The sequence below is a fragment of the Scyliorhinus canicula genome, chromosome 14 (genome assembly GCF_902713615.1).
Source record: "Scyliorhinus canicula chromosome 14, sScyCan1.1, whole genome shotgun sequence".
In the NCBI taxonomy this organism is placed as follows: domain Eukaryota; kingdom Metazoa; phylum Chordata; class Chondrichthyes; order Carcharhiniformes; family Scyliorhinidae; genus Scyliorhinus; species Scyliorhinus canicula.
This window is the reverse complement of record NC_052159.1, coordinates 103,207,356-103,233,798: the sequence shown is the minus strand read 5'-3', so window position 1 is coordinate 103,233,798 and position 26,443 is coordinate 103,207,356. Positions and strand designations below refer to the sequence as shown.

Below are 26,443 nucleotides of genomic sequence, written 5' to 3'. Positions count from 1 at the left end.
ATTCGATCTTACACTTAGTCACTAATTCAGATACTGGCACTGTAGGACTATTTTTCTTTTACAAATACAGTACTGTAACATCCCAGAAATAGTTGAAGATCAGGAATTGGAATGGATGGAGAATCTCCAGGAATTTACAATTACCAGGGAAGTGGTACTGAACAGATTGTGGGAGCTGCAGTCTGACTAGCTCCTGGGTCCTGATGGCAGTTCATCCTAGGACTTTGAGGTAAGTGGCTGGTGGGACAGTTGACGCATTGGTTTTAGTTTTACAAATTGCCCCAGATTGAGGGAAGGTCCCATTAGATTGGAAAATAGCAAATGTAACTAACTCCATCATTCAAAAAGCGAAGGAGACAGAAAGCAGGAAACTACAGGCCAGTTATCTGCACAGGGTAAATGTTAGAGGCTATTATTAAAGATGTTACAGTGGGGCAGAGAGAAATTTTTGGTAATCAAGCAGAGTCAACATGGTTTTGTGAAAGGGAAATCATGTTGTTTCACCAATTTATTGGAGTTCTTTGAAGAAGTAATAAATGCTATGGATGAAAAGGGGAACTCCCTGACTGAAGGGACGATCGTTTAAAACTGACATGAGGAGGAATTTCTTCAGCCAGAAGGTGGTGAATCTGTGGAACTCTTTGCCGCAGAAGGCTGTGGGGGCCAAATAACTGATTGTCTTTAAGACAGAGATAGATAAGTTTTTGATTAATAAGGAGATCAGAGATTATGGATAGAAGGCAGGAGAATGGGAACGAGAAACATATCAGTCAGATTGCATGGCGGAGAAGACTCGATGGGCCAAATAGCTTAATTATGTTCCTATGTCTTGTGGTGAATGTATTGTACTTTGATTTCCAGTAGGTATTTGATAAGGTGCCACATCAAAGATTATTGCAGAAAATGCAAGCTCACGGCGTGGGGGTAACAAATTGGCATGGATAGAAGACTGATTAGCTAACAGGAAACAGAGAGTTAGCATAGAGGAGCCATTTTCTGGTTGGCAAGATGCCATAAGTGGTTTGCCAGAGGAATCAGGGTCAGGGCCTCAACTTTTTACTATTTATATAAATGACCTGAACGAAGGGACCAAAGGTATGGTTGTTAAATTTGCCGATGACACAAAGATGGTTGGAAAGTATGTTGTAAGAAGACGTAAGAAGGATATAAAAGGATATAGATAAGATAAGTGAGTGGGCAAAGATTTGACAAATAGTGTACAATGTGGGAAAATATTAAATTGTTCATTTTGAAAGGAAGAATAAAAAAGCATATAATCTAAATGATGAGAGATTGCAGATCTCCGTGATGCAGAGGGATCTTGATGTTTTAGTGCATGAATTGCAAAAGGTTAGTTCATAATACAGAAAGAAATTAGGAAAGCTAATAGAATGTTTTCATTTATTGCAAAGAGAATGGTGTACAAAAATAGGGTGGTTAAGTTTCAATTATACAGGGTATTGGTGAGACCACATCTGGAGTACTGTGTACAGTATTGGTCTCCGTATTTAAGGAAGGATGCAAATGTGTTGGAAGCAGATCAGAGAAAGTTTACTATACCTGGAATACGCAGGCTGTCTTATGAGGAAAGATTAGACAGCCGAGGCTTATATCCACTGGAGTTCAGAAGAGTAAGAGGCGACTTGACTGAAACATAGGCAGAATTCTCCAGCCCATCCCACCAGTGGGATCTTGTAGTCTTAGCGATATCAACACGGGTTCCTCAACAGCAGCATGGGCGAGAATGTAAATTCCCATCGACATCAGTGGACCGGGAAGAACCTGGTGGCAACCACGGCGACCCTCCTCTGCCTCAGGAAAGCCTACCATGAGGGGGCTGCAGAATTCAGATCCTGAGGAGCCTTGGCAGGGTGGATGCGGAAAGGAGAATTTTGTGGGAGAATATAGAACTAAGAGTCGCTGTTTAGAAATAAGGGACCGCTCATTTAAGAGAGAAATGAGGAGAAACCTTTTCTCTCAGAGGGTCTCCAGTCTGTGGTACTCTCTTCCTCAAAAGGTGGTGGAAGCAGAGCCTTTAAATATTTTAAAGGGAGAGGTATATAGATTCTTGACAAGCGAAGTGTTACAAGATTATTGGGGGTAGGCAGGAATGTGGAGTTGAGGTTACAATCAGATCAGCAATAACTTTAACGAATGATGGAGCTTTTGAGGAACGAGTGGCCTACTCCTGCTCCTAATTCGTATGTTTGCATCAGCTCAGTTGAATATTTACTAGAGTTTCGTACACGTGATATGAAATGCTGAGAAGCAATGTAAAATGGTCAATTCAAGTAATCCAAACTTGACTGGAAATGTTGTAAACTATGGACAGCCTCAAGGAAACTTCCAACCCGTTGTTCATTAAAAAATAAATACATCCTATCCGGCAAAGAGCTGTAGAAACAGAGTCAGTACATATTGACCCTATAAAGCTGCCTTGTTAGTTAAATGACCATGGAGCCACTGCAGCAGGAGGTGCGATTTTTTGGTCTCAAAGCTTTAAAAGGCTTAAATTGCATAGGATTAACAGTTTCATAAATGTGTGCGACAGAAGTCCCTGCAAACAACAGAGACACAAATCATACGGTCATGAAGGTACTGAAATACATGCCTGCTCAAGGTATAATCTTGCAAGAACAACTAAGTATTTACTGATCAATTAGATAGTCAGAAAAGGAGTTTTTTTTAAAAAATTTAGAATATCCAATTCATTTTTTCCAATTAAGGGGCAATTTAACATGGCCAATCCACCTAACCTGCACATCTTTGGGTTGTGGGGGTGAAACCCACGCAGACACGGGGAGAATGTGCAAACTCCTCACAGACAGTGACCCAGAGCCGGGATTCGAACCCGGGTCCTCAGCGCCGTAGGCAGCAATGCTAACCACTGCGCCACCGTGCCGCCCAGAAAAGGAGTTTAAACTAATATGTAACAGAGCCAAGCTGGAAATAAGTGTATAAAATAAGGATTTAATAGACACTTAATGTCAATACATCATCAAGAGAAGACTGAAATCCATCAATGGACGAAAACTACAATCAATTACAGGTTGAGGACCATGTTCCACAGCGAATATGGCGGCTTAACTCTGCCTGTTGTTCAGTAGTCTTTGTACTATTTTGATTAACAATGAATTTTGTGACACCTTTGAAAACATATTCATATCGAGTGTGGTTTGTAGCTAGACTGAAGGACAGTCCCTTTTAGATCACCTCACTCAACTTAATTTGTAATCGTAAGTCTTGCAATTAAATTAAAAGTAAACCCCAGATCTTAAAGGGCCCTAACTTTCATCCTCGAGGCAGGAATCCTAAGTCAGGCCATTTTCTGACATTGTGATCCTGTCTCCTACCTGGCAGTACCCACCAATGTTGTTTTCATGGTGGGGGAAGGAATGGGCTGGAGTCGGGGCTATTGCGTCTGGAAGCAGGCCATGGGATGGGAACTGTTACCTGTTGAGGCAGCCAGAAGGGAAGGCCCACCTCTATTCACTGAGACATCAGCCCAGTTGTACAAGCCAGCGTGGGGCACTCTAATCGTCAACCACGCCCACCTTCCATGTCCCTTTTAAATCCCATGCCTCCTCGTACTTCTCAGGCTCTCTCCAGGTCCCCATATCCCCTAACTCGGTATTTACTATGAATAGAACTCATGAGGCCTATAATAGCAATAGGAAGTCTTTGAATCCCTCATGAAATAATCACCCATTCAAATTCCACCTTGGAAAACATTGTTTGTAGCTCATAAAATATCAGAGAGTCATTCATTCCTTCTTAATAATATCACACTCCCTTTAAGTGCTAATAAATCTGCCAAAATAAACAAATAATCTTTCAAAACTTCTTCAAACTATTAATATCATAGAACAAAATAAAAGTTTAATGCCCTTCACAGCTGTGTAAACAGCCCATGCTGCATTAATTAATTGCCACAGGAAGCAGTTGATGCTAAAACATTGAATATATTCAAGAGGCGGCTAGATATAGCACTTGGGGCGAATGGGATCAAAGATTATGGGGAGAAAGCATAGAGGCTATTGAGTTGGATGATCAGCCATGATCGTGATAAATGGTGGAGCAGGCTCGAAGGGCCAAAAGGCCTCCTCCTGCTCCTATCTTCTATGTATCTATGTAAATCCTTCAGTGTGTCTTGGACCTTAGCCAAACATTCATAAGAAGATTCCATTACATAACTGTATAAACAAACCCTCCAAAGCTCAATACCGATGAAATTATCTGAACAGGTGGCTGTTGATTATTTTCAAAGGCTCTATAGATATCTGGACTTTATCAAAGTAAAAATCAAAGTGCAGAGTTGAGATAACACATTATTATCTGATTCTTAATACTGTTAAATGCAGAACAGAACTTTATCTGCATAGGTCTGCATCATCCACTAACTCAGAGGAGCAGTTATTTTTCCAATTGCAGCTTTTTTCAAAGAGGCTGTCTCTTCTGCAGAGTTATAAAAATAAACAATTGTCATCCTCCCTTTGAAACTGCCTGGACCTGTCAATCAGAAAGCTTGTAAAAGGCAAACATCTGTGAAATTGAAAGTAAACAATGCAGTTCAAAGCTTTTAGGCTTTTAAGCTTGCAGAGAGGCTTCAATACTTTAAAGCGCAATGACATTGACTGTGAAAAAAACACCTCAAAGGTTCTCACCACATTAAGGGGAATACTTTTACCTTCACCTCACAAATCTTTGAACTTGACATACTGACAGACTGTTAACAGGGTTTAGGGGTACAGATGGGAACACTTTCACTTTATTATTACAGAACTATGTTTTTGAGATACTGGCAAAAGTACAGCACAGGAACAGGCCCTTCGGCCCTCCAAGCCTGTGCTGACCATGCTGCCTGTCTGATCTAGAATCTTCTACACTTCCGGGGTCCGTATCCCTCTATTCCCATCCAATTCATATATTTGTCAAGATGCCCCTTAAACGTCACTATCATCCCTGCTTCCACCACCTCTTCCTGCAGCGAATTCCAGGCACCCACTACACTCTGTAAAAAAAACTTGCCTCGTACATCTCCTCTAAACCTTGCCCCTCGCACCTTGAACCTATGCCCCTAGTAATTGACCCCTGTACCCTGGGAAAAAGTCTCTGACTACCATCCTGTCTATGCCCATCAGAATTTTGTAGACCTCTATCAGGTCGCCCCTCAACCTCCGACGTTCCAGCGAGAACAAACCGAGTTTATTCAACCTCGCCTCATAGCTAATACCCTCTATACCAGGCGACATCCTGGTAAATCTATTCTGCACCATCTCTAAAGCCTCCACATCCTTCTGGTAGTGTGGAGATCAGAATTGAACACTATACTCCCAAGTGTGGCCGAACTAAGATTCTATACAGCTGCAACATGACCTGCCAATTTTTACACTCCATGCCGGCCAATGGAGGCAAGCATGCCGTATGCCTTCTTGACTACCTTCTCCACCTGTGTTATCCATTTCAGTGACCTGTGGACCTGTACACCAAGATCTCTCTGACTGTCAATACTCTTGAAGGTTCTACCATTCACTGTATATTCCCTACCTGCATTAGACCTTCCAAAATGCATTACCTCACATTTGTCCGGATTAAACTCCATCTGCCATCTCTCCACCCAAGTCTCCAAACAATCTAAATTCTGCTGTATCCTCTGACAGTTCTCATCGCTGTCTGCAATTCCACCAACCTTTGTGTTGTCCGCAAACTTACTAATCAAACCAGTTACATTTTCCTCCAAATCATTTATATATACTACGAACAGTAAAGGTCCCAGCACTGATCCCTGCGGAACACCACTCTCCAGCTCTCCAATCAGAAAAGCTACTCTCTTCCTTCTATGACCTAGCCAGTTCTGTATCCATCTTGCCAGATCACCTCTGATCCCGTGTGACTTCACCTTTTGTATCAGTCTGCCATGAGGGACCCTGTCAAAGGCCTTACTGAAGTCCAGAACGACAACATCTACTGACCTACCTGCATCAATCATCTTTGTGACCTCCTCGAAAAACTATATCAAGTTAGTGAGACATGACCTCCCCTTCAAAAACCGCACTGCCTCACGCTAATACGTCCATTTGCTTCCAAATGGGAGTAGATCCTGTCTCGAAGAATTCTCTCCAGTAATTTCCCTACCACTGACGTAAGGCTCACCGACCTGTAGTTCCCTGGATTATCCTTGCTACCCTTCTTAAACAAAGGAACAACATTGGCTATTCTCCAGTCCTCCGGGACATCACCTAAAGACAGTGAGGATCCAAAGATTTCTGTCAAGGCCTCAGCAATTTCCTCTCTTGCCTCCTCGAGTGCTCTGGGATAGATCCCATCAGACCCTGGGGACTTATCTACCGTAATATTTTTCAAGACGCCCAACACCTCGTCTGTTTGGATCTCAATGTGACCCAGGCTATCTACACACTCTTTTCCAGACTCAACATCCACCAATTCCTTCTCTTTGGTGAATACTGATGCAAAGTATTCATTTAGTACCTCGCCCATTTCCTCTGGCTCCACACATAGATTCTCTCCCTTGTCCTTCAGTGGGCCAACCCTTTCCATGGCTACCCTCTTGCTTTTTATGTGCGTGCAAAAAGACTTGGGATTTCCTTAACCTTATTTGCTAATGACATTTCATGACCTTCTAGCCCTCCAGACTTCTTGCTTATGTTCCTTCCTACTTTCCTAAAATTCCACACAAGCTTTGTCTGTTCCCAGCTTTCTAGCCCTGACAAATGCCTCCTTTTTCTTTTTGATGAGGCCTACAATATTTCACATTATCCAAGGTTCCCGAAATTTGCCGTATTTATCCTTCTTCTTCACAGGAACATGCCGGTCCTGAATTCTTTTCAACTGACATTTGAAAGCCTTGCATATGTCAGATGTTGATTTACCCTCAAACATCCGCCCCCAATCTAGGTTCTTCAGTTTCCGCCTAATATTGTTATAATTAGCCTTCCCCCAATTTAGCATATTCACCCTAGGACCACTCTTATCCTTGTCCACCAGCACTTTAAAACTTACTGAATTGTGGTCACTGTTCCAGAAATGCTCCCCGACTGAAACTTCTACCACCTGCCGGGCTCATTCCCCAATACAGGTCCAGTACAGCCCCTTCCCTGGTTGAACTATCTACATATTGTTTTAAGAAGCCCTCCAAGATGCTCCTTACAAACTCTGCCCCATCCAAGCCCTAGCACTAAGTGAATCCAAGTCAATATTTGGGACGTTAAAGTCTCCCATCACAACAACCCTGTTGCTTTTATTCCATTCCAAAATATGTCTACCTATCTGCTCCTCTATCTCCCGCTGGCTGTTGGGTGGCCTGGAGTAAACCCCCAACATTGTGACTGCATCCATTCTACCCATATAGCCTTGCTGCCCTCTGAGGTGTCCTCCTGCAGTGTAGCTGTGATATTCTCCCGAACCAGTAGCGCAACTCCTCCACCCCTTTTACATCCCCCTCTATCCCGCCTGAAACATCTAAATCTTGCAACGTTTAGCTGCCAATCCTGTCCTTCCCTCAACCAGGTCTCTGTAATGGCAACAACATCATAGTTCCAGGTACTAATACAAGCTCTAAGTTCATCTGCCTTACATGTTATACTTCTTGCATTAAAACATATGCACTTCAGGCCACCAGTCCCGCCGTTTTCAGCAACATCTCCCTGTCTGCTCTTCCTCAGAGCCATACTGGCCCTATTTCCGAGTTCTCCCTCAATTTTTTCACCTTCTGACCTATTGATCCAGTACCAACCCCCCTGCCATACTAGTTTAAACCCTCCTGTGCGAGTTTAAAGGCTACAGGATGTACAGCCAAACTGCCCTCATCCCAGGAATAACGTCTGACCTGAGCCCTTCTAGCCCAGCGCAAGACCCCCTGACCTCACATGAAGAGCCCCTTTCCAGGACCCTGGAGGAATTTGTAGGGAGGGTACCCACCCCCTTGCCACCTCTCAGACGACAAGCTGCCAGTTGGCAACGCTGAGGAGCTGGGCCTGAAGGGGGGGGGGGGGGGGGGGGGGGAAAGGAAATCAAGGGGGAGCTGAAGGGGGGACGGTGGGAGGGCAGAAGGGAGCGATTGAGGGGAAGCCCTTGCCAGCGGTCTGTGAGGAGCTGCAGCAGCATTCTGAAATTGGAGCACCCTTTAGTCTCCGAGAAGTTGAACCTGTCAGAGAGATTAGGTCCCACCCCTCTTAGGTCCAGCAAGAGCCCCCCCGGTGGGTCGTTGAATGACACTTAAAACCCGATTAATGGTAAAACCTTTACCAAGTGCCGTTGACTGGCACGTTGCGGGTCGCTCCTAGTGCCAGTGGGAATCACTCTAGTTTTCCTGCTAGCAGGGGCATTTAGTCTCCGATTGGGAGAATCGTACCCAGAGTTCAAAGTTGCCCAATCCTCAGATAAACAAATTCTTTTCATCTCTGCCTTAACAAGGCAATGTTAATTTTAAAACAGTGTCCCTTAGTTCTAGATTCAGCCGCAAGAGGAAACACCCTTTCCAGAAACACATTGTCAAGACCATTTAAGAACCTATATACCCCTTTAAAAACTTATAGACCCCTCACTCTTCTAAGCTCCAGTGGAAACAAGCCCAGTCTTTCTAACCTTGCCTCATAAGACAATCTGCTCATTCAAGTATCAATCTCGTCGACATCCTCTGCGTAACCTCCAATGCATTTACACCCTTTCTTAAGTAAGGATACCAAAATTGCACATAGTATTCAAGATGGGGTCTCACCAATGCCCCTGTATAACGGAAACATAACATCCTTTCTTAAAGAGGAGCAGAGAGATTTAGAGGTCTAAGTACAGAAATCTCTAGAAGCTAGTCAACAAGTACAAACAATAATTTAAAAGACAAATATAATATTGGTCTTTATCTCAAGTGGCAACACAAAGGGTAGAAATTATGCTTAAGTTATAAAACACTCTGGTTAGACTCCATTTGGAATACTATGTTCATTACTGGGCACTGCGGCCCAACAGGATATACTGGCCTTGAAAGGGGTGCAGTGCAAATTTTCCAAAAATATACCGGGGTCTAAGGGATTGAATTTTGAGGACAGGTCAGGCTTGTATTTCCCTGTGTATATATGATCAATGAGTGGCCAATTTTTGTTGAGATGCTTAAATAAATTGTTAAGTTTTAGAAAAAGCTATTTGTTCTGTTGGGGAATTTCAGAACAAGAAATAACCCAGACATCCAGACAAATGAACAGCTTCTTCCTCACAGCTACTACACTCAACGACTCTCCCGTGGATGATCTGTTCCCTGTAAGAACACTATTCACGGTGCCCTCTGCTGTTCTTGAAAAATGAAAAAATGAAATGAAAATCGCTTGTCACAAGTAGGCTTCAAATGAAGTTACTGTGAAAAGCCCCTAGTCGCCATATTCCGGCGCCTGTTCGGGGAGCTGGTACAGGAATTGACCCGTGCCGCTGGCCTGCCTTCGTCTGCTTTAAAAGCCAGCGATTTAGCCCTGTGCTAAACCAGCTCTGTTTGGCCTTGTTCCGAACTGTAACCAACCACTATTTGTTGCTGCACCACTGTCAATGCACTCTGTGATTATTCTTTTGTCGACTACGTACGTACTGTGTACGTTCCCTTGGCCACAGAAAAATACTTTTCACTGCACTTCGGAATATGTGACAATAAATATCAATCAATCAATCATCAGAAAGCATAACCTTCAAATTAGACCTAGGTTGTTCAGGGGTAATGTCAGCAAGCACTTCTTCACACTAAAGGTAGTGGACATCTGAGAACTATTTCTCATCAAAAAGCTGTTCAAGATGTCAAAACTGAGATTTGATGGATGGCAAGAGCATTAAGGGTTGCTTAGCTAAGGTGGGCAGATAAAGTTGAGAACAAATAACCTTTGATTTAATTGAATGGAGGAAAAGTTTGAGAGGCTGAACTGTCTTTCCCTGTTTCTATGTTACAAAGACACCAGATAGCCTTACAGAAGAAAAATATATGTATTAAAATTTACAAAGGATGAAAGAACCATGTGGTAGTGATAGAATGCAGAACCAACAAAAATAATCGATTCACATGGCAAACTGCAACTAAATGCAACAGAAAAAGAAATGTGCAATATGCTAACAGAAATAGTAAGCTATTCTGATCTTTTTAGTTCAACAAAAAGGAGCTTGTTTGTGACAGAAGTGAGTAGTTTGCTGACTGTTATTGATAGGTTTCTTATTGGATTCCACTTATTCAGAGTTTTTTAATCTTTTGGTATAACCATGTAATGTGGAGACACAATGTTTATGTCGCAACAGAAGCTAAGAGAAAGGTGTAAAACATAATTAATTGGAATGAGGATTTGGATTCAAAGGTTTTGTTAATCTTCCTATTAAAACATGTTATAGTCCTCAGTCAACATCACCGGTTATAGCTATGGAGAGTGTATCTCATCATACACATGAGAGTTAAAAATGCTTGCTTTTAATCATTCTGATTGACTGAATGGTCAGATGATTGGATGCAAATTGACTTTTACGAATCAAAATACGATTGGTTTCTGCTTGGGTTGAGTTAGAATCAGACCAAATTGGGCTTTGGAAAGCTTCCGAATCGTTCATTTACATCGAACACAACATTCTCAACGGAATTCTCCAATTTACAATGCCTGAAATTGAATGAGAAATGGCTATGAAGTATTGCCAAAGCAGATGCGCCTTATGTGGTTTGAGAAAACTAAATAAAGTAGAATTTGTGTGACTTATTAACAGAGTCCCACAAAAATGCAGTTAACCTACAAATAGGAGGAATTCAATCTACTTTTTCTTGATGAACAAATCATTGTGATGTATGGTATGTACTCCAGCAAATTAGTTGATGACAGCCTAAAAGAACAGAATTATTCCATTCTTTTCCTGTTCTTTTTAATGGTTGAATGTGTTTTTTTTATACCTGAATTCTTCTCCAGTAGATGCCTTTTCTTTTGTTGTCGTTCCCGTTTTTCTTTCTCAACTTTCTCTTTGGCCAATTTGGCGAGTCTCAGTTTCTCTGCTGCCTCTCTCTTCTTTACGTTTTCTTTCATGGCTTGCTTCAGTAAAACAAATGAAGATTAAAAAATGATTGTATTGGATGGGGAGCAAGTTTGCAGGTGTGAATGGCCTACTTCTACTGTTTCTTCGGAGATGTGTCAAAGAATAAAATTATGAACAAAAATGGAGATAGCATTCTTTGTGGTTTCACTTGTGAAGAAAGAAACACCTCTGTCATAAATATTGGTTTCTGTTACTCAGTACGCTGAAGGGAGAAACATATTGAATCTGATTAATACCTGAAGGCAGGCTAGTATTTTATACTAGCGCTTAAGTGCCAAGGTAACTTAAGCTTCTTTGAAGATCTGAAATACATTCTGACAGCTTTTCTTTTCTGAGCACTGAAAGCAAAGTAACCGTGAAACTTCATCTGATAAAACTCTTTAGTGAGCAATACTTGAGTGTTACGTTCATATCACACACAAACTAATTAGTTCACGTGGTCTGAAACAACCTTGTTAATAAATAACAAAACATTGCATAATGCTATCACAAAATAAATCTGAAGTGCTTGCGTCTTTCTTCTCGCAGAGTTTCATATACCACACGAACATACCATGAACATGGATCTGAAGTTACTGATATCACTGAAAAGCTCTTCTGCTGTCACTTTCTTTGGATTGATAACAAAATAGTGCATCAACTCATGGTAAAGCTTCTCCATGTTTCTGTGCATGTTAGCCAGTTTATGGTAATCTTCCCAGGCACGAGTGGCAAATCTGTGATGTATTGTTAAGGAAATGCACAGTTACTATGTCAATGTCAAAGAGAAACAAACATGAGAAATAAACAAAATTACATGCTTGGAATTTTCCTAATTTGCAATCGCCTCCAAATTTCTCTTTTATGTATCCTTTTTGGAATGAGAGAAAAAACAAACACAGAATTAATAATATTGACATTCAAATATTAGGTTCAGAGCATTTCTATGTCTTGTGTACTGAGCATTTTTTAATATAGTAAGATGCTCTCTTTTTAAATGAATCTCCACCACTTTCCTTTCTGAAGATCGTTGTTTCAAAGAGACTGTGACAATCAACTTGTTCAAGAGTTTGGTGGATGACAATCTGAAACCAGTCAACTGGGAAGTTTATCAGGGTTGCTACCTCTCCAATTTGCGCCAATATGGTGTCATGTGAGAGTACCTTTAAGAAATGGGTGTTTATAAATGGGTATGTACCTAAATATCTGTAGTGAGAGTACCTTTAAGAAATGCGTGTTTATTACTGCAGTGATGTCAGAGAGTGGGTGGAGCTGGGTTGTCTGTCAGCTTTTTACTTTCGTTTTAGGCTGTTTGCTGCAGGGTGTGTTTTAGTTTCGTTTTCAGAGCTGGATAGCTGCAGTCACAGCAAGAAGATGTATTAGAGTCTCTCTCTCTGTAATCTAAAGAATGTAAATCGATCCTTTATGTGATGTAAAACTAATAACTGCTCTCAGTAGTGACCTTAACCTGATGTGCTTCTGTTAAAAGTTTTTTAAAAGTCTTATGGATGTTAAAAGGACAGCTTAAGGATTACTTAGTGTTGTATTCTTTGGGGGTTGTATTTGAATTAAAGGTTGCTAAGATGTTCACTGTATGTTTTAAAAAGATTAACTTGAGTTCATAGAATAAACATTGTTTTGCTTTAAAAAATACTTTTCCATTTCTGCTGTACCACTCTTGTAGAGTGGGTCGTGTGCTCCCCATACCACAATGTATTAGAAGTTGTGGGTCAGGTGAACTCCATGATACACTTTGGGGTTCTCTAAACCCTGGCCCATAACAATGGGAAAGCACGTACATTTTTCTTATTACAATTAAAATTGCAGACTCAATACACAGGACTTTACAAATGCCGTCTGTGGTGTCACAGATTTGGATTGCAATGGGATTTGCCAGGTTGGTAGGTTTGACATAATTTTCTGGGACTTGATCCAACACAGTTTTGGGAGCTGTGTCAGGGGAACATCTCAGCATGGTAGAAGGGCAGCACGGTAGCACTGTTGCGTCACAGCCCCAGGATCGATTCCCGACTTGGGTCACTGTCTGTGCGGAGTCTGCACGTTCTCCCAGTGTCTGCGTGCGTTTCCTCCGGGTGCTCCGGTTTCCTTCCACAAGTCCCAAAAGACGTACTGTAAGGTGAATTGGGCATTTTGAATTCTCCTTCTGTGTACCCGAACAGGCGCCGGAGTGGGGCGACTAGGGGCTTTTCACAGTACTTCATTGCCGTTTTAATGTAAGTCTACTTGTGACAATAAAGATTATTATAAAGCATCACCAGAACAAATCATTTTGCTGTCCCTTCTTAAATATTACAAGCTTTAGCTTGAACAAAATCAGCAACAAAGGAGAAAGGAGAGAAAAAAACAGCATTAGGAGAACACTGACACATATTAGCCATTACTAACAAATAGGTCTAAATGATTTAAATAAGGGACATAGATATTCCAATGTTACACGAGGAAACAAAAAGAATGGGAAAACACTAAGGGCGGGATCTCCTAGCCACGCATGCCGGGTGAGAGAACGAGCGGGCAGGTTAGATAGCAGGGGAGGCTGAAATCAAAAACCACGGTGGGCGCTGATCGGTTTCTGATCTAACCAGCCCACTTCTGTTGGCGAGTTGCAGATCCTGCCGCAAATAGACGAGATAATCAAGACCAATCTCCATCCGAATAACGGGAAGGACCCCGTATCGAATGGCCTCATGTGATCTAACCGGCTCCCCATTGAGTGGTCACGCGGGCACCATTTAGTACACCTATTTAAAAACGGGAAGCTAGTGGAATGGCTGCAGTGGGGATCCAAGGAGGCGGGTAGCCATCTTCGAACTTGGGCGCTCAACCTGGGTGCGCCGGGGCCACTGCGGCCGGGGGTACATGCGCAGAGAATGTAGACTGACACCCTGAGGGTTCAGTAAGAAGTCTTACAACACCAGATTAAAGTCCAACAGGTTTGTTTCGAATCACTAGCTTTCAGAGCACAGCTCCTTCATCAGGTGAATGAAGAGGTGGGTTCCACAAACACATATATTCAATGATGTAAGGTGCTACTTTGAATCCGAGTCTTTGCAGGTAATTAAGTCTTTACAGGTCCAGCCGATGCGATGGAGAGAGGGATAATCACAGGTTAAAGAGGTGTGAATTGTCTCAAGCCAGGCCAGTTGGTAGGATTTTGCAAGTCCAGGCCAGGTGGTGGGGGGGTGAATGTAATGAGGCATGAATCTAAGGTCCCGGTTGAGGCTGTACTCATGCATGCGGAACTTGGCTATCAGTTCTACTCGGCAATTCTGCGTTGTCACGCATCCTGTCTCGCTGCTTTGGAGAACGCTTACCTGAAGACCCAGAGGTTTTTGAGGAAGTGACGAAGATGATTGATGAGGGTAGGGCAGTGGATGTTGTCTACATGAACTTCAGTAAGGCCTTTGACAAGGTCTCTCATGGCAGACTGGTACAGAAGGTTAAGTCACACGGGATCAGAGGTGAGCTGGCAAGATGGATACAGAATTGGCTCGGTCATAGAAGACAGAGGGTAGCAGTGGAAGGGTGCATTTCTGAATGGAGGGCTGTGACCAGTGGCGTTCAGTGCTGGGACCCTTGCTGTTTATAATATATATACACATATAAATAAATAAATGATTTGGAGGAAAATGTAATGGTCTGATTACCAAGCTTGCGGACGAATTGCGGAGAGCGATGAGGACCGTCAGAGGATACAGCAGGATATAGATCGGTTGGAGACTTGCGTGGAGAGATGGCAGATTGAGTTTAATATGGAAAAATGTGAGGTCATGCATTCTGGAAGGTCTAATACAGATGGGAAATATACAGTAAATGGCAGAACCCTTAAGAGTATTGATTTGCAGAGGGATCTGGATGTACAGGTATACAGGTCACTGAAGGTGGCAACGCAGGTGGAGAAGGTAGTCAAGAAGGCATACGACATGCTTGCTTTCATTGGCCGGGCATTGAGTTTAAAAATTGGCAAATCTTGTTGCAGCTTCATAGCACCTTAGCTGGGCCGCACTTGGAATAAGTCTGAAGAAGTCTTTGTAGTCCCATGGAGGTTAACTGTAAGTTAATTGACTCTTGGAACTATTTACAAATGTACAGGAAAGGTAACAAGCTAGGAGCCACCTCCATGCTTGCTAGCTCTGTCCATCACTAGACTGAACCTGGATGCGGATCACGTGCTCTCTTACATCCCTGCATGGGCAATACTGTAAACCCACATTAAATCTATATGTGCCGGCCCAATATACTACCACCACCACCCCCAAATTCTGTTTACCTAGTATCTTCTTACTAATACACCTTGTTGGCCAAACCCCAACTGAATTAGTTTAAAGCCCGCCCCGAAGCACTAATTGAGCCATCCACAAGGATATTGGTCCCATGTCTGTCTAGGTGTAGCATGTCCATCTTGAACAGAACCCTCCTGCCACATAATTAGCTCCAATATCACAGGAATCTGAATCTCACTCTCTTCTCTCTCCAGCCAGGCATTAACCCGCCTATTTTCATATTTCTACACTCACCAGCGCACGGCCCTGTGAATAATTCAGAGGCTACCGCCTTTGAAGTCCTGCTTTTTAACTTTCTCCCTTGCAGCTTAAACACTGTCCGCAGGACCTGAACCCTCTTCCTCCTGTAAGGGTTCTTCCTGTTTATTCCATTATTTCCCCTTTCTTTTATTTTTGCTGTTGTATTTTTGACCTATGGATGATTAATGTTGGCAGCATGGTGGCACAGTGGTTAGCACTGCTGCCTCATGGCGTTGAGTTCCCAGGTTCGATCCCGGCTCTGGGTCACTGCCTGTGTGGAGTTTGCACATTCTCCCCGTGTTTGCGTGGGTTCCACCTCCACAACCCAAAGATGTGCAGGCTAGGTGGATTAGCCCTTAACTGGAGATAAATTAATTGGGCACTCTAAATTTATATTTTAAAAATGCGTGATTAATGAACATGCCATTTTAAGACAAACAGACTGTAAAATGCCTGTACCTTTAATTCAAGCAGAAGAATCTGGAAGGCTGCGCTGGTTAAAAATGGTGATTGTGGACTGGCCAGTGTCAGTGATGACTCGGTTTGATTTGGCTGTTAGCCAATGAATTGGTGCAAATGGCTGTGATCTACCCGTAACAGATGGTGATTGCATCTGATCCAACTGATTTGCTTTTAAGAGTCCCGAGGCTCAAGTTTGGTTCTAGTTTTGATTCTGGCAGCCTGATGAGGGGTCTAGCTAGCTCTCTTTTGAAGAGCCAACTAATACTTTCCAGAAGGCCACTGTGAGGTCTGACTCTCTCTACACCAAGTCTAGGTGCCATTCTCTTGAGACTGAAGAGGCCTGAAGTCAAACCACAAGCTGAAATCAGGTTTTGATATGAAATAGCATCTCTCCAGAAAGATAGAAGTCTGAATGCGAACCTCGAGCTGAAGGCCTAGGTTGATGAAAAATAAGGTGTCTCCAAAGGCCTGTTGCCTCTGAGTACTGTACTTTTCTAAACTACCAGGACCCTAAACGAATAGGCAAAGAAAACCACCATCTGAAGCAAAGGCTCTTATCTTTTATCCATCATCCTTATTTTTTCCCCCCAACCACCCCTCTGTGTTTGTCTGTCTTGTGTGTGTAGGGAAAGGGTGGGACAGCTGAAGGGGGTAGTAGGGTTGTTAACCAGTTGTATTTACTGCATATTCCATGATAGCCCTGGTTATCAATAGACAGTAATTGTGTTTAAACATACAGACATGGTGACTGTAATTATTGGGCCACCAAGGGCCAAAGAATTATTGTTTAATTGACTTGTGTTGTAACTCCAGGACGAGTGGGTCTGGAATTGACCGCGCACTTGCCCAGGGTGTTGTAACACTCCCTAAATCCCAGGTACTGTCTTGGATATGGTGAGGGAGTGTTAATTCCAGCTCTCAGGAATAGTTATTCAATTTCAATGTTGCTATTTAATTATATCTATTTCATCAGAAGAAAAATCACACATCAACACATTGCAGGTGTGGCAGGGGTAGATACACTGCATATATCAATCTGTTCTTCCAGGATCTGTCGGGACTCTGGTCCCTTTCTGTTGTATCATGGTAAAGTATGTTACTTTGTATTAAAGTGCAATACATTTCAAAAACATCTCTGCGGAGGCAGAGGTTAGAAAAAATGTTAAAGGGTGGAATTCTAGGACCAGAAAGCTGGAGATCTGTCACAAGTTGGAAATTTCTCATCTTGGCAAGAACTAGCAGGATAGAGAAATAAGGTTTTGGGCAAGAGATGCAATGCAGGAGGAATATGAGGGAGAATTTTTTTTACATAGCAAGTAGACTTAGAACTCTATGTTCACGAGGGTGGTGGAACTGTAGACGATTAATGATTTAAAAAGTAAATTAGATGGATACTGAAAGGAAATAAACTTTCAGGGATATAGGATAGAGTGAGGTTATGAGACTGACTGGATTGTTCTGCGCAGAGCCAGCATAGACTCGATAAGCCAAAGGCCCCATCCTGTGATGTAAATGTCTTTATGACTCTAAGCAATGCACAGGGATACTTTGCAGAGGTGCATATACTTTTGGCATGTCATGGCATGATGTTAATGCGAGTGCTTAAGTGGTCATTACAAGAACGTTTTTCTCTCACAGTACTATGAAAATAGGTAGCTGGTGTTTGTTCCAAAAGAATAACTGGTAGGAAATTGTAGACAGTATCATCAGCGCACATTTAAAACAGTTTATCATTTTACACTTGTTGACATTAACAAACGGAAAGGAGTTAAGGTGTCTGACATTATAGAACATAGAACAGTACAGCACAGAACAGGCCCTTCGACCCTCGATGTTGTGCCGAGCAATGATCACCCCACTTAAACCCACGTAACCCAACAATCCCCCCATTAACCTTACACTATGGGAAATTTAGCATGGCCAATTCACCTAACCCTCACATCTTTGGACTGTGGGAGGAAACCGGAGCACCCGGAGGAAACCCACGCACACACGGGGAGGACGTGCAGACTCCACACAGACAGTGACCCAGCCGGGAATCGAACCTGGGACCCTGGAGCTGTGAAGCATTGATGCTAACCACCATGCTACCGTGAGGCCCATAACATTGTTAGACACACAATCATTAACCTTGGGTGCTTCAATAATAATAACAATATTTTTTCTTTTTTTTTAAATTTAGAGTGCCCAATTCATTTTTTCCAATTAAGGGGCATTTTGGCGTGGCCAAACCACCTACCCTACACATCTTTGGGTTTGAGGGGCGAAACCCACGCAAACACGGGGAAAATGTGCAAACTCCATACAGACAGTGACCCAGAGCTGGGATCAAACCTGGGACCATGGCGGTGTGAGGCAGCAGTGCTAACCACTGCATCACCATGCTGCCCAATAACAATTATTTTTATTAGGAATAATAATAATCTTTATTCATAGAATTTACAGTGCAGCAGGAGGGCATTCGGGCCATTGAGTCTGCACCAGTCCTTGGAAAGGGCACCCTACCTAAGCCCACACCTCCACCCTATTCCCATAACCCCACCTAACCTTTTTTGACACTAAGGGGCAATTTAGCATGGCCAATCCACCTAACCTGCACATCTTTGGACTGTGGGAGGAAACCGGAGCACCCGGATGAAACCCACGCAAACATGGGGAGAATGTGCAGAGTCCACACAGACAGTGTCACAAGTTGGCTTACATTAACACTGCAATGAAGTTACTCTGAAAATCCTCTAGTCGACACACTCCGAAGCCTGTTCGGGTACATTGAGGTAGAATTCAAGATGTCCAATTCACTTAACAAGCACCTCTCGTGGAAAGAAACTGGAGCACCTGGTGGAAATCCACGCAGACATGGGGAGAACGTGCAGACTCCACACAGACAATGATCCAAGCCGTGAATCGAACTCGGGTCCCTGGCGCTTTGAAGCAAAGGTGCTAACCACAGTGCTACCGTGCAGCCCTAAATAATTCAATTTCAACTGCTTGTTAACTTAGGTCCTTGGCAGAGTTTCACTTGTTTCTCTTATGCATCAGTCTGTTATCACCAATACTATATCAAAAAAAGGCACCTACAAAAAAAAGGGAGAGGAATTAACAAAATGAAGATAATCACCATTGTCATACCAATTATTTCTTTTAGGAAGGTACCATGATCATAAAATGGTGTCTGTAAAGGAGAACTGAAAAGTTACATCCTATATGAAAAGAATTCTACTACATTAGGAGGAAAATTATTCCTTGAACAAAATGGAATGAGTAGACATGGGCTTCAGGTCTAAATGATGGCATGACAAGTTTTGTATGATTATGCCTGTGATTCAGACAGAAGCCATCGCATGTGAACTTTTCATAACTCTCATTTCAAGCAATGGAATTTTTGCTCCTTAATTTATAGTTTTTACATAGTAAATTATCATTTTTTTCCCCAGGGCTACTACACCTACAAGGACAAGGCGACCTAGCTTTCACCACTTCCATGAATGTTGCTCTGAGCATGAGGCATCTGGGAGCTGATTCTTCCCTTGAGATATGTTGCTGAGCTTAGGTCTCAGTGATATGGGTCAGAATCTACGTTACACCTCTGTCAAAGTGCGGGCGGCATATTAGTTATAAAATATGGTAGTAAGAAAACTAAACGTGGAGAGTTTTTTTCCTTAAACTCTTGACCACTGCAGAACCTTGCCTTAAGAATCATGCTTCAAAGGGGAAAAAAAACTTTTTCCTTGATCTGACTTCAGCCAATAATATGTTGCTGGATTCAGTTGCTTTAGGTGATCTGAGCACTAAGCCGCTGAAATGTAGTGCTGAGCTATTTGGTTAATTGCTTAATAAATAAAAGATTACATAGACTGCTGCTTGGTTCTTTACACAATTATCATGCAACCATGGGATGCCAGAGTGGATGATCTTCCCCCAAAATTTGTGAAATTAATTTTTAAAATTGAATGAATCAAGTTTTTTTTTAAAGATAATAATTTATGCATTATTATATTTTATTAGAAAACCTTAATGTTTAAATGTGAAAAGCCATTGAATATAATTAAATATAAATGTTGTTCCATTACCTGTGTTTCTGGAGATTCTGTTGATCTGAATCATGCCAAACTCTTAATTTCTGACCTGTATACTACTTATCCACATTTGAAAATGTGTTGTTAATGTTTTGTTTGTATTCTGTCTTGTTCCCTTCGATACTTATACACTCCACATTTTCTGATAGATTTCTGAAGTTGGATAAAGTCAATAACTATTAATTTCACAGTAACTTCATTGCAGTTTTAATGTAAGCCGACTTGTGCCACTAATAAAGATTATTATTAAATTGATTTTTTGTCTTACATTTAAGGGTGGGGGGTGGGAGGGGGGTTACCTTCTATGAGATATCTTTGTGGCGACAGTGAGTGTTTAAAAACAGCTCCAGTTGTCAGGTTCTTTGGCACTAACTCTGACCCCAGAGGTTACAACACCTGTCGGGCCGGGAATTCTTCTGAATTCACGCCGGCAGAGTGTTGGCCCATTTGTATGTCCTGACATGCTTACCGATTAGCGCCCCCAAAGGAAGTATGAATTGCACGCTATTCAGTCCCGGTGGCAACGCAAACTGAGAAATCTGGCCCATATTTCAGTACAAATTCCCTAGTGCTGGCAGTTCCAAGAACTGCCTTCCCAGAATTGCTGTTGTGAGCCTAAAGGGAGTTAGAAGGTGTTAAGATACTGGAGTAAATAGAAGATTCAAGAATTTAGTACAATCAAGATTAAAAATGAAACTGAGATAAAAGGGAAAACTGATTAGTGCAGTTGTCTGAAGGGGTGGTTTGATATGTGAATTCGAGTAGCTGGAGGAAAACAAGTGCCTCCGTAAGTGACTAGGGGAAAACAGTAGTAGAGAGAAAAAGTTGTTAGAACTATAGAAGAGGTGAGTTCAAAGTGGAGAGAGAAGAATGTTGTTTTTTTTTTGCCGCAAAGAGATAACATATGGAGGTGCCCACACTGGATTCCTGTAGAACACGATGAGAGTTTTATTAAGGGTGTTGGTCAACACAATCAAGATGGTGATCTGCCCAAAGCCCGCATAAACATTGCTGATGTCATTATGCATCACGTAATGCAGAACCAGCAGGAATGTATTCCCAGATACATAACACTCATCCCTCTTCATTAGTGCAATGACAACAGTTAACATTCATACAACACATCCTCGGATATGCTATTTTGATAAGTCAGCCTTTGTGGTGGAAGTCATTTTCTTTTTGGTAGAATTGGACAGTCTTGAACTTGGCTACTTATGACCTCAGAAGTGTCCTCGTTCCTTTCTGTAGATGGTACTTCTTGAGTAGTTATTTCAGTCTCTATCACTATAGGTGTTGAAAAGTCCTCAGAAGCAGAATAGGAATTTGTCAATGTCTCTGTTCCAAAGTATAGTTCTCTAGACTTCTAAAGGTAGAATCTCTTGACAAGTTTCTGCAAAGTCACTTCATGCAGCAAATAACTAATCAGCATGACGTCCCCAAACTTTTCCACTATCCGTTTGTATGGTGTATCATATTGGACCTTTGCTAGGATCCAAGCTGGTACCCATTTTTTGTTAGTGATGTAACTCCTAGGTGACACTCTCTCCACCGGTTGAATACTCGCTTTTTAAGAGTCCTGCTCTCTCCTAGCAATTTGTATTTGTTGTTGTTGTTTGACAATTTCTGAAATATCAGGTGGAATTAACAAATCAAACAGTATTTGTAGCTTCCCCTTGAACAGCATTGCCGCTGAACTTTGGGTGGTAGCATTCTTGATAATATCCCCATGTCCTTCGATATTTTGATAGAATGTTTTAGTGATTGCACAAAATGTTCAGCCAATCCATTTGTTGCTGGATGATATAGAGCTGACTTGATATGGTGTATACCATTCCCTTTCAACTAGTCCTCAAACTCCTTTGAATACTACGTACCATTATCACTGACAATCTGCTCCAGTGTTACAAATCTTGCGACTATTTTGTCTAGTTTCTCAATGGTCTGCTCAGTTGTCGTTGACTTCATTGTCGTGATTTGTGATCATTTTGAGTGCCCATCCACAATCACTAAGCACACGTATCCCTCCAGTGGACCAGCATAATCGATGTGTATCATCTGTCATGGCTGAGTCCTCCATTCCCACAGATGTAATAGCTGTAATGGTGGAGTCCACCACCTTCCTCATCACTAGATCGGTTTTTGTATATCTTTGAACTTGAGATGAAGTCACAGGTACATTATCCATGAGTGAGAAATACAAAATACTGACAAAATGTTCTTCTGGGTCATGCTAGACTTGTAAAGGCAATCGTGATAATGCATCAGCATGTGCATGCTGCTGGGATTTGTGATACTGGATATCACAACATGTAACACCAATATCAACAAGCACCTTTCCAATCTATTAGCTGTCAAAGAAGGTATACCTTTATACGGCCCAAAGTTTGCAGTTGAGTGTCGATGATCTATCAAAAGGGTAAAATGACACAAGGAAATGATGGAATCTTCTTACACTGAAAATTATGCTCAAAGTTTCTTATTCGAGCTCTGTCAAATAGAGCAGGAATATTTCCATGGACGTGAAGAGTCAACTTAGGCATTTGCTTGTTTGCTTATACTTTCTCCAAAATGGATCCTTTTAATGGCACAAACTCTTCAGTGTACGTCCTTAGGATCATATTTGATGGTTTTAAAGACAGATGTTTCAACAATTGATGATAAATTGTCTGTTATTAGCGATACTGTTCCACCCATATCCGTTTCCACTTTAATTTCATGAACTTCAAGTTTTGGAAATGCCCAAAAACATTGTTGATCACCCTGCATTAACAATGCAACTAGCTTAAGCTCTTGCTGTAGCTTGTCTTGCTGTCTTTTGAGTGATCATGAGCTTCACCCACTTATTTGTAGATACAAGATTGTTTCCTTGTGTTGTTCTTCTTGCTGTAAGAGAAGTATTCTGAGTTTAACATGCCTTGGCAATATGACTCTTCTTGCCATAGTTCTTGCACGTATTCAATTTACTCCAGCATTCCCTGCTCAGTGTCCAATCTGTGTACAACGATGACATGGTTGCACCTTTGCAGCCCAGTTCCTTGAGATATCTATTGTATGGATCTCCACTACAGCCCTAATATGAAGAGTTTATTTTGTTGCAAGCTCCACTGATGTGGCAACTTCCACATCAGCTTTTAAAGTCAAATCATTTAGTAAGCAGCTTCCTCTGAATATTTCACTGTGCAATCCACAAACCCGTCTGACTTGAAGGGTTTCATCAAGTGTTGTACCAAATTCACAATATTGAGCTAAACTTATTAAAGACGCTACAAACTACAAAATACTTTCACTTTATTCCTGACAATGCAGGTGGAGCTGCTACATTTCTGGAATCAATAACGGTTTAGGACAGAAATGTTACTCTAAATTTCTCATTAATAGTAAAGGGTTGTCTCCTGGTTTTGCTGGGTGAACAAGATTCTGCTGTGGCATAAATGATTTACAGCCAACTGAGCTGAGAAATGTTGCGACCATTAGCATCTTTGGTGTTGTGCATTTGGCATCGGAATCTTGTGGTGAGTAATTCACCTCCTGACTACACAAAGCTTATCCACAATCTACAGAATCTAAAGAAGCCAAAAGACATTAAACAATATTAATGGGATGTTGCCTCTTTAAGGGGGAGAGCTCCATTGTCCATGTGACCAGCTCGGGGTCAATTCCATGGGAGGGCACACACACACCGGCCAATGGAGAATTTGTGCGAGGTCCTGGGAGCAGGACCCCAGTCATCAAATATGCCAAAAGACAGTACCGGACCAAGCTCGAGTCCCAGGCTAGCCACACGGATTCCCGCCGTCTATGGCAGGTCTGCAAGATATAACAGGCTACAAGATGAAGGCATGTAAAATTGTTGGCTCCAACGCACCGCTCAACTTTCTAACCCACAGACCACAATCAGTAAAGATAGGCAACAACACCTCCTCCACGATCATCCTCAACACCGGTGCCCCACAAGGCTGTGTCCTCAGCCCCCTACTATACTCCTTATACACCTATGACTGTGTGGCCAAATTCCCCATCAACTCGATTTTCAAATTTGCTGATGACACCACCGTAGTGGGTCGGATTTCAAACAATGACGAGACAGAGTACTGGAATGAGATAGAGAAACTGGTGAACTGGTGCAACGACAATAATCTCTCCCTCAATGTCAACAAAATGAAGGAGATTATCATCGACTTCAGGAATCCTAATGGAGAACATGCCCCTGTCTACATCAATGGGAACAAAGTAGAAAGGGTCGAGAGCTTCAAGTTTTTAGGTGTACAGATCACCAACAGCCTGTCTTGGTCCCCCCATGCCGACAGTATAGTTAAGAAAGCCCACCAACGACTACTTTCTCAAAAGACTGAGGAAATTTGGCATGTCAGCTATGACCCCCGCCAACTTCTACAGATGCACCATAGAAAGCATTCTTTCTGGTATGGAGCCTGCTCTACCCAAGACCACAGGAAACTACATAAGGTTGTGAATGTAGCCCTGTCCATCACACAAACCAGCCTCCCATCCATTGATTCTATCTATAATTCCCGCTGCCTCAGAAAGGCAGCCAACATAATGAAGGATCCCACGCACCCCGGACATATTCTCTTCCACCTCCTTCCATCAGGAAAGAGATACCAACGTTTGAGATCACGTACCAACCGACTGAAGAACAGCTTCATCCCTACTGCCATCAGACTTTTGAATGGACCTACCTCGTATTAAGTTGATCTTCTCTCTACACCTTGCTATAACTGTAACATTATATTCTGCAGTCTCTCCTTCCTTCCTTATGTACGGTATGCATTGTTTGTACAGCATGCAAGAAACAATACTTTTCACTGTATACTAATTCATATGACAATAATAAATCAAATCAAATCAAACAAGGCACAAGTTAGGAGTCTGGTGGATTACTCTCCGCTTGCCTGGATGAGTGCAGTTCCTACAACACTCAAGAAATTTGACATGATTGAGGACAAAGTGGACCAATTGATTGGCACCTCATTGTTAGTTCAACTTACCTAATATATCAAGAGGGATATAAAAAAGGCAGCTATTTCTAATAGTTGATGGTGCACACTCACAAATACATTGCACTTATCACAGCACATACACCTGAAATAGGCCTACCACTGGAAAAAAATAATGCATACTTATTAATAAGAAGGTTTGTGTTGTTTCACAGATGTCAAACGCTGGATGTAAGGTTCCAGGGATCAATCTGAGAGATCTGGTTCAATGTTAAGTATTCTGATATTTGGTCTTCAATGCGATAATCCCTGAAAATCCTGTTTCGCAAAGGTAAGTTGCAGGATAAGACATCAAAAACTTTACTGCCTGTGGAACAGTTCTGGGTATTCTGAGGCAACTGAAAGCCAAACGTCAGTCAAGTAGTTCTGAGGCAAATCCAGCTTTAAAGCAGCATCTCAGAGAGTTCCACAAGGCTGCCTTGCTTCCTCTCTCTCTCGGTCAGACCTGCAAGGATGCCATCAACAAGGTTAAAAAAGGATGAGTTCCAGTTGAACTTTGCGTCAGTAACAAGCAGGCACTCGCATAGCTATGCTTTCAAACTTTGCAGGTGCTCTCTGATGCCTTGCTTCACATTGTTTGGAAGCTGCATTTCTGCTGTGACCAAAACATCTGCAGATCTGCAAACAAGTCGTAATTTGACTGCTCAAGATATTTGGCCCACAGCTCTATTTTCTTGATCATTGCTTCCATTTTGTCCGGCTCATGAAAAATTGTCACAGATTTTCCATGAAGACTCAGAATTAATCTATTTAAGTGGTCAAAAATATCTGCCAGATATGCCAATTTGGCAAGCCACTGAAAATCACTGAAGCATTGTCAGAGTTCAACCTTTGAATCAAGTAAAAACTTGTCACTTCATCATGCAACTCGAAAAGACGTGAGTACCTTTTCTCGGGAGAACCAGTGGATGTCAATGTGCAGAAGTAGTTGATGCTGATCATTGCCATCTCATCACACATAGCTACAAATGTTTGTGAATTCAGTGGACGGGCCTTCATAAAATTAACTGATTTAATTGTTTCTTCCAAAATGGTCATTAGATCAGCAGGCATTTTCTTTGCAGCTAATGCTTCTCTATGAATGTCACAGTGAATGAAAGTTGCCAGCAGACGTATTGCTCTTACCCATATATTACAATCCCAGACCAGACCCCAACAGTGACTAGGAAACTGGACAGAAGCTCAAATATTTTATTTTAGTTTTGCAAGACTATGAGGAAAGAATACCTCACTCCAGGAGTGATTGCACGAAGAAATAGGGATATGGCATATTAAAACAAACTTTATTACTAACACAGTATTAAAATTTCTA

At 42.0% G+C, this 26,443-nt stretch overlaps 1 protein-coding gene across 4 annotated transcripts in view; it reads right to left on the bottom strand.

The window, feature by feature from the left end:
- Positions 1-26,443, bottom strand: part of LOC119977295 (protein diaphanous homolog 3-like) — a 729,004-nt gene that overhangs the window by 138,665 nt on the left and 563,896 nt on the right. For all 4 annotated transcript variants that reach the window (XM_038818049.1, XM_038818051.1, XM_038818050.1 and 1 more), the window contains exons 24-25: positions 11,612-11,776; positions 10,919-11,054 (exon numbers count right to left, since the gene is read on the bottom strand). In XM_038818049.1, the coding sequence (XP_038673977.1) occupies positions 10,919-11,054; positions 11,612-11,776 (301 nt within the window). The remainder of the gene's footprint in view (positions 1-10,918; positions 11,055-11,611; positions 11,777-26,443) is intronic.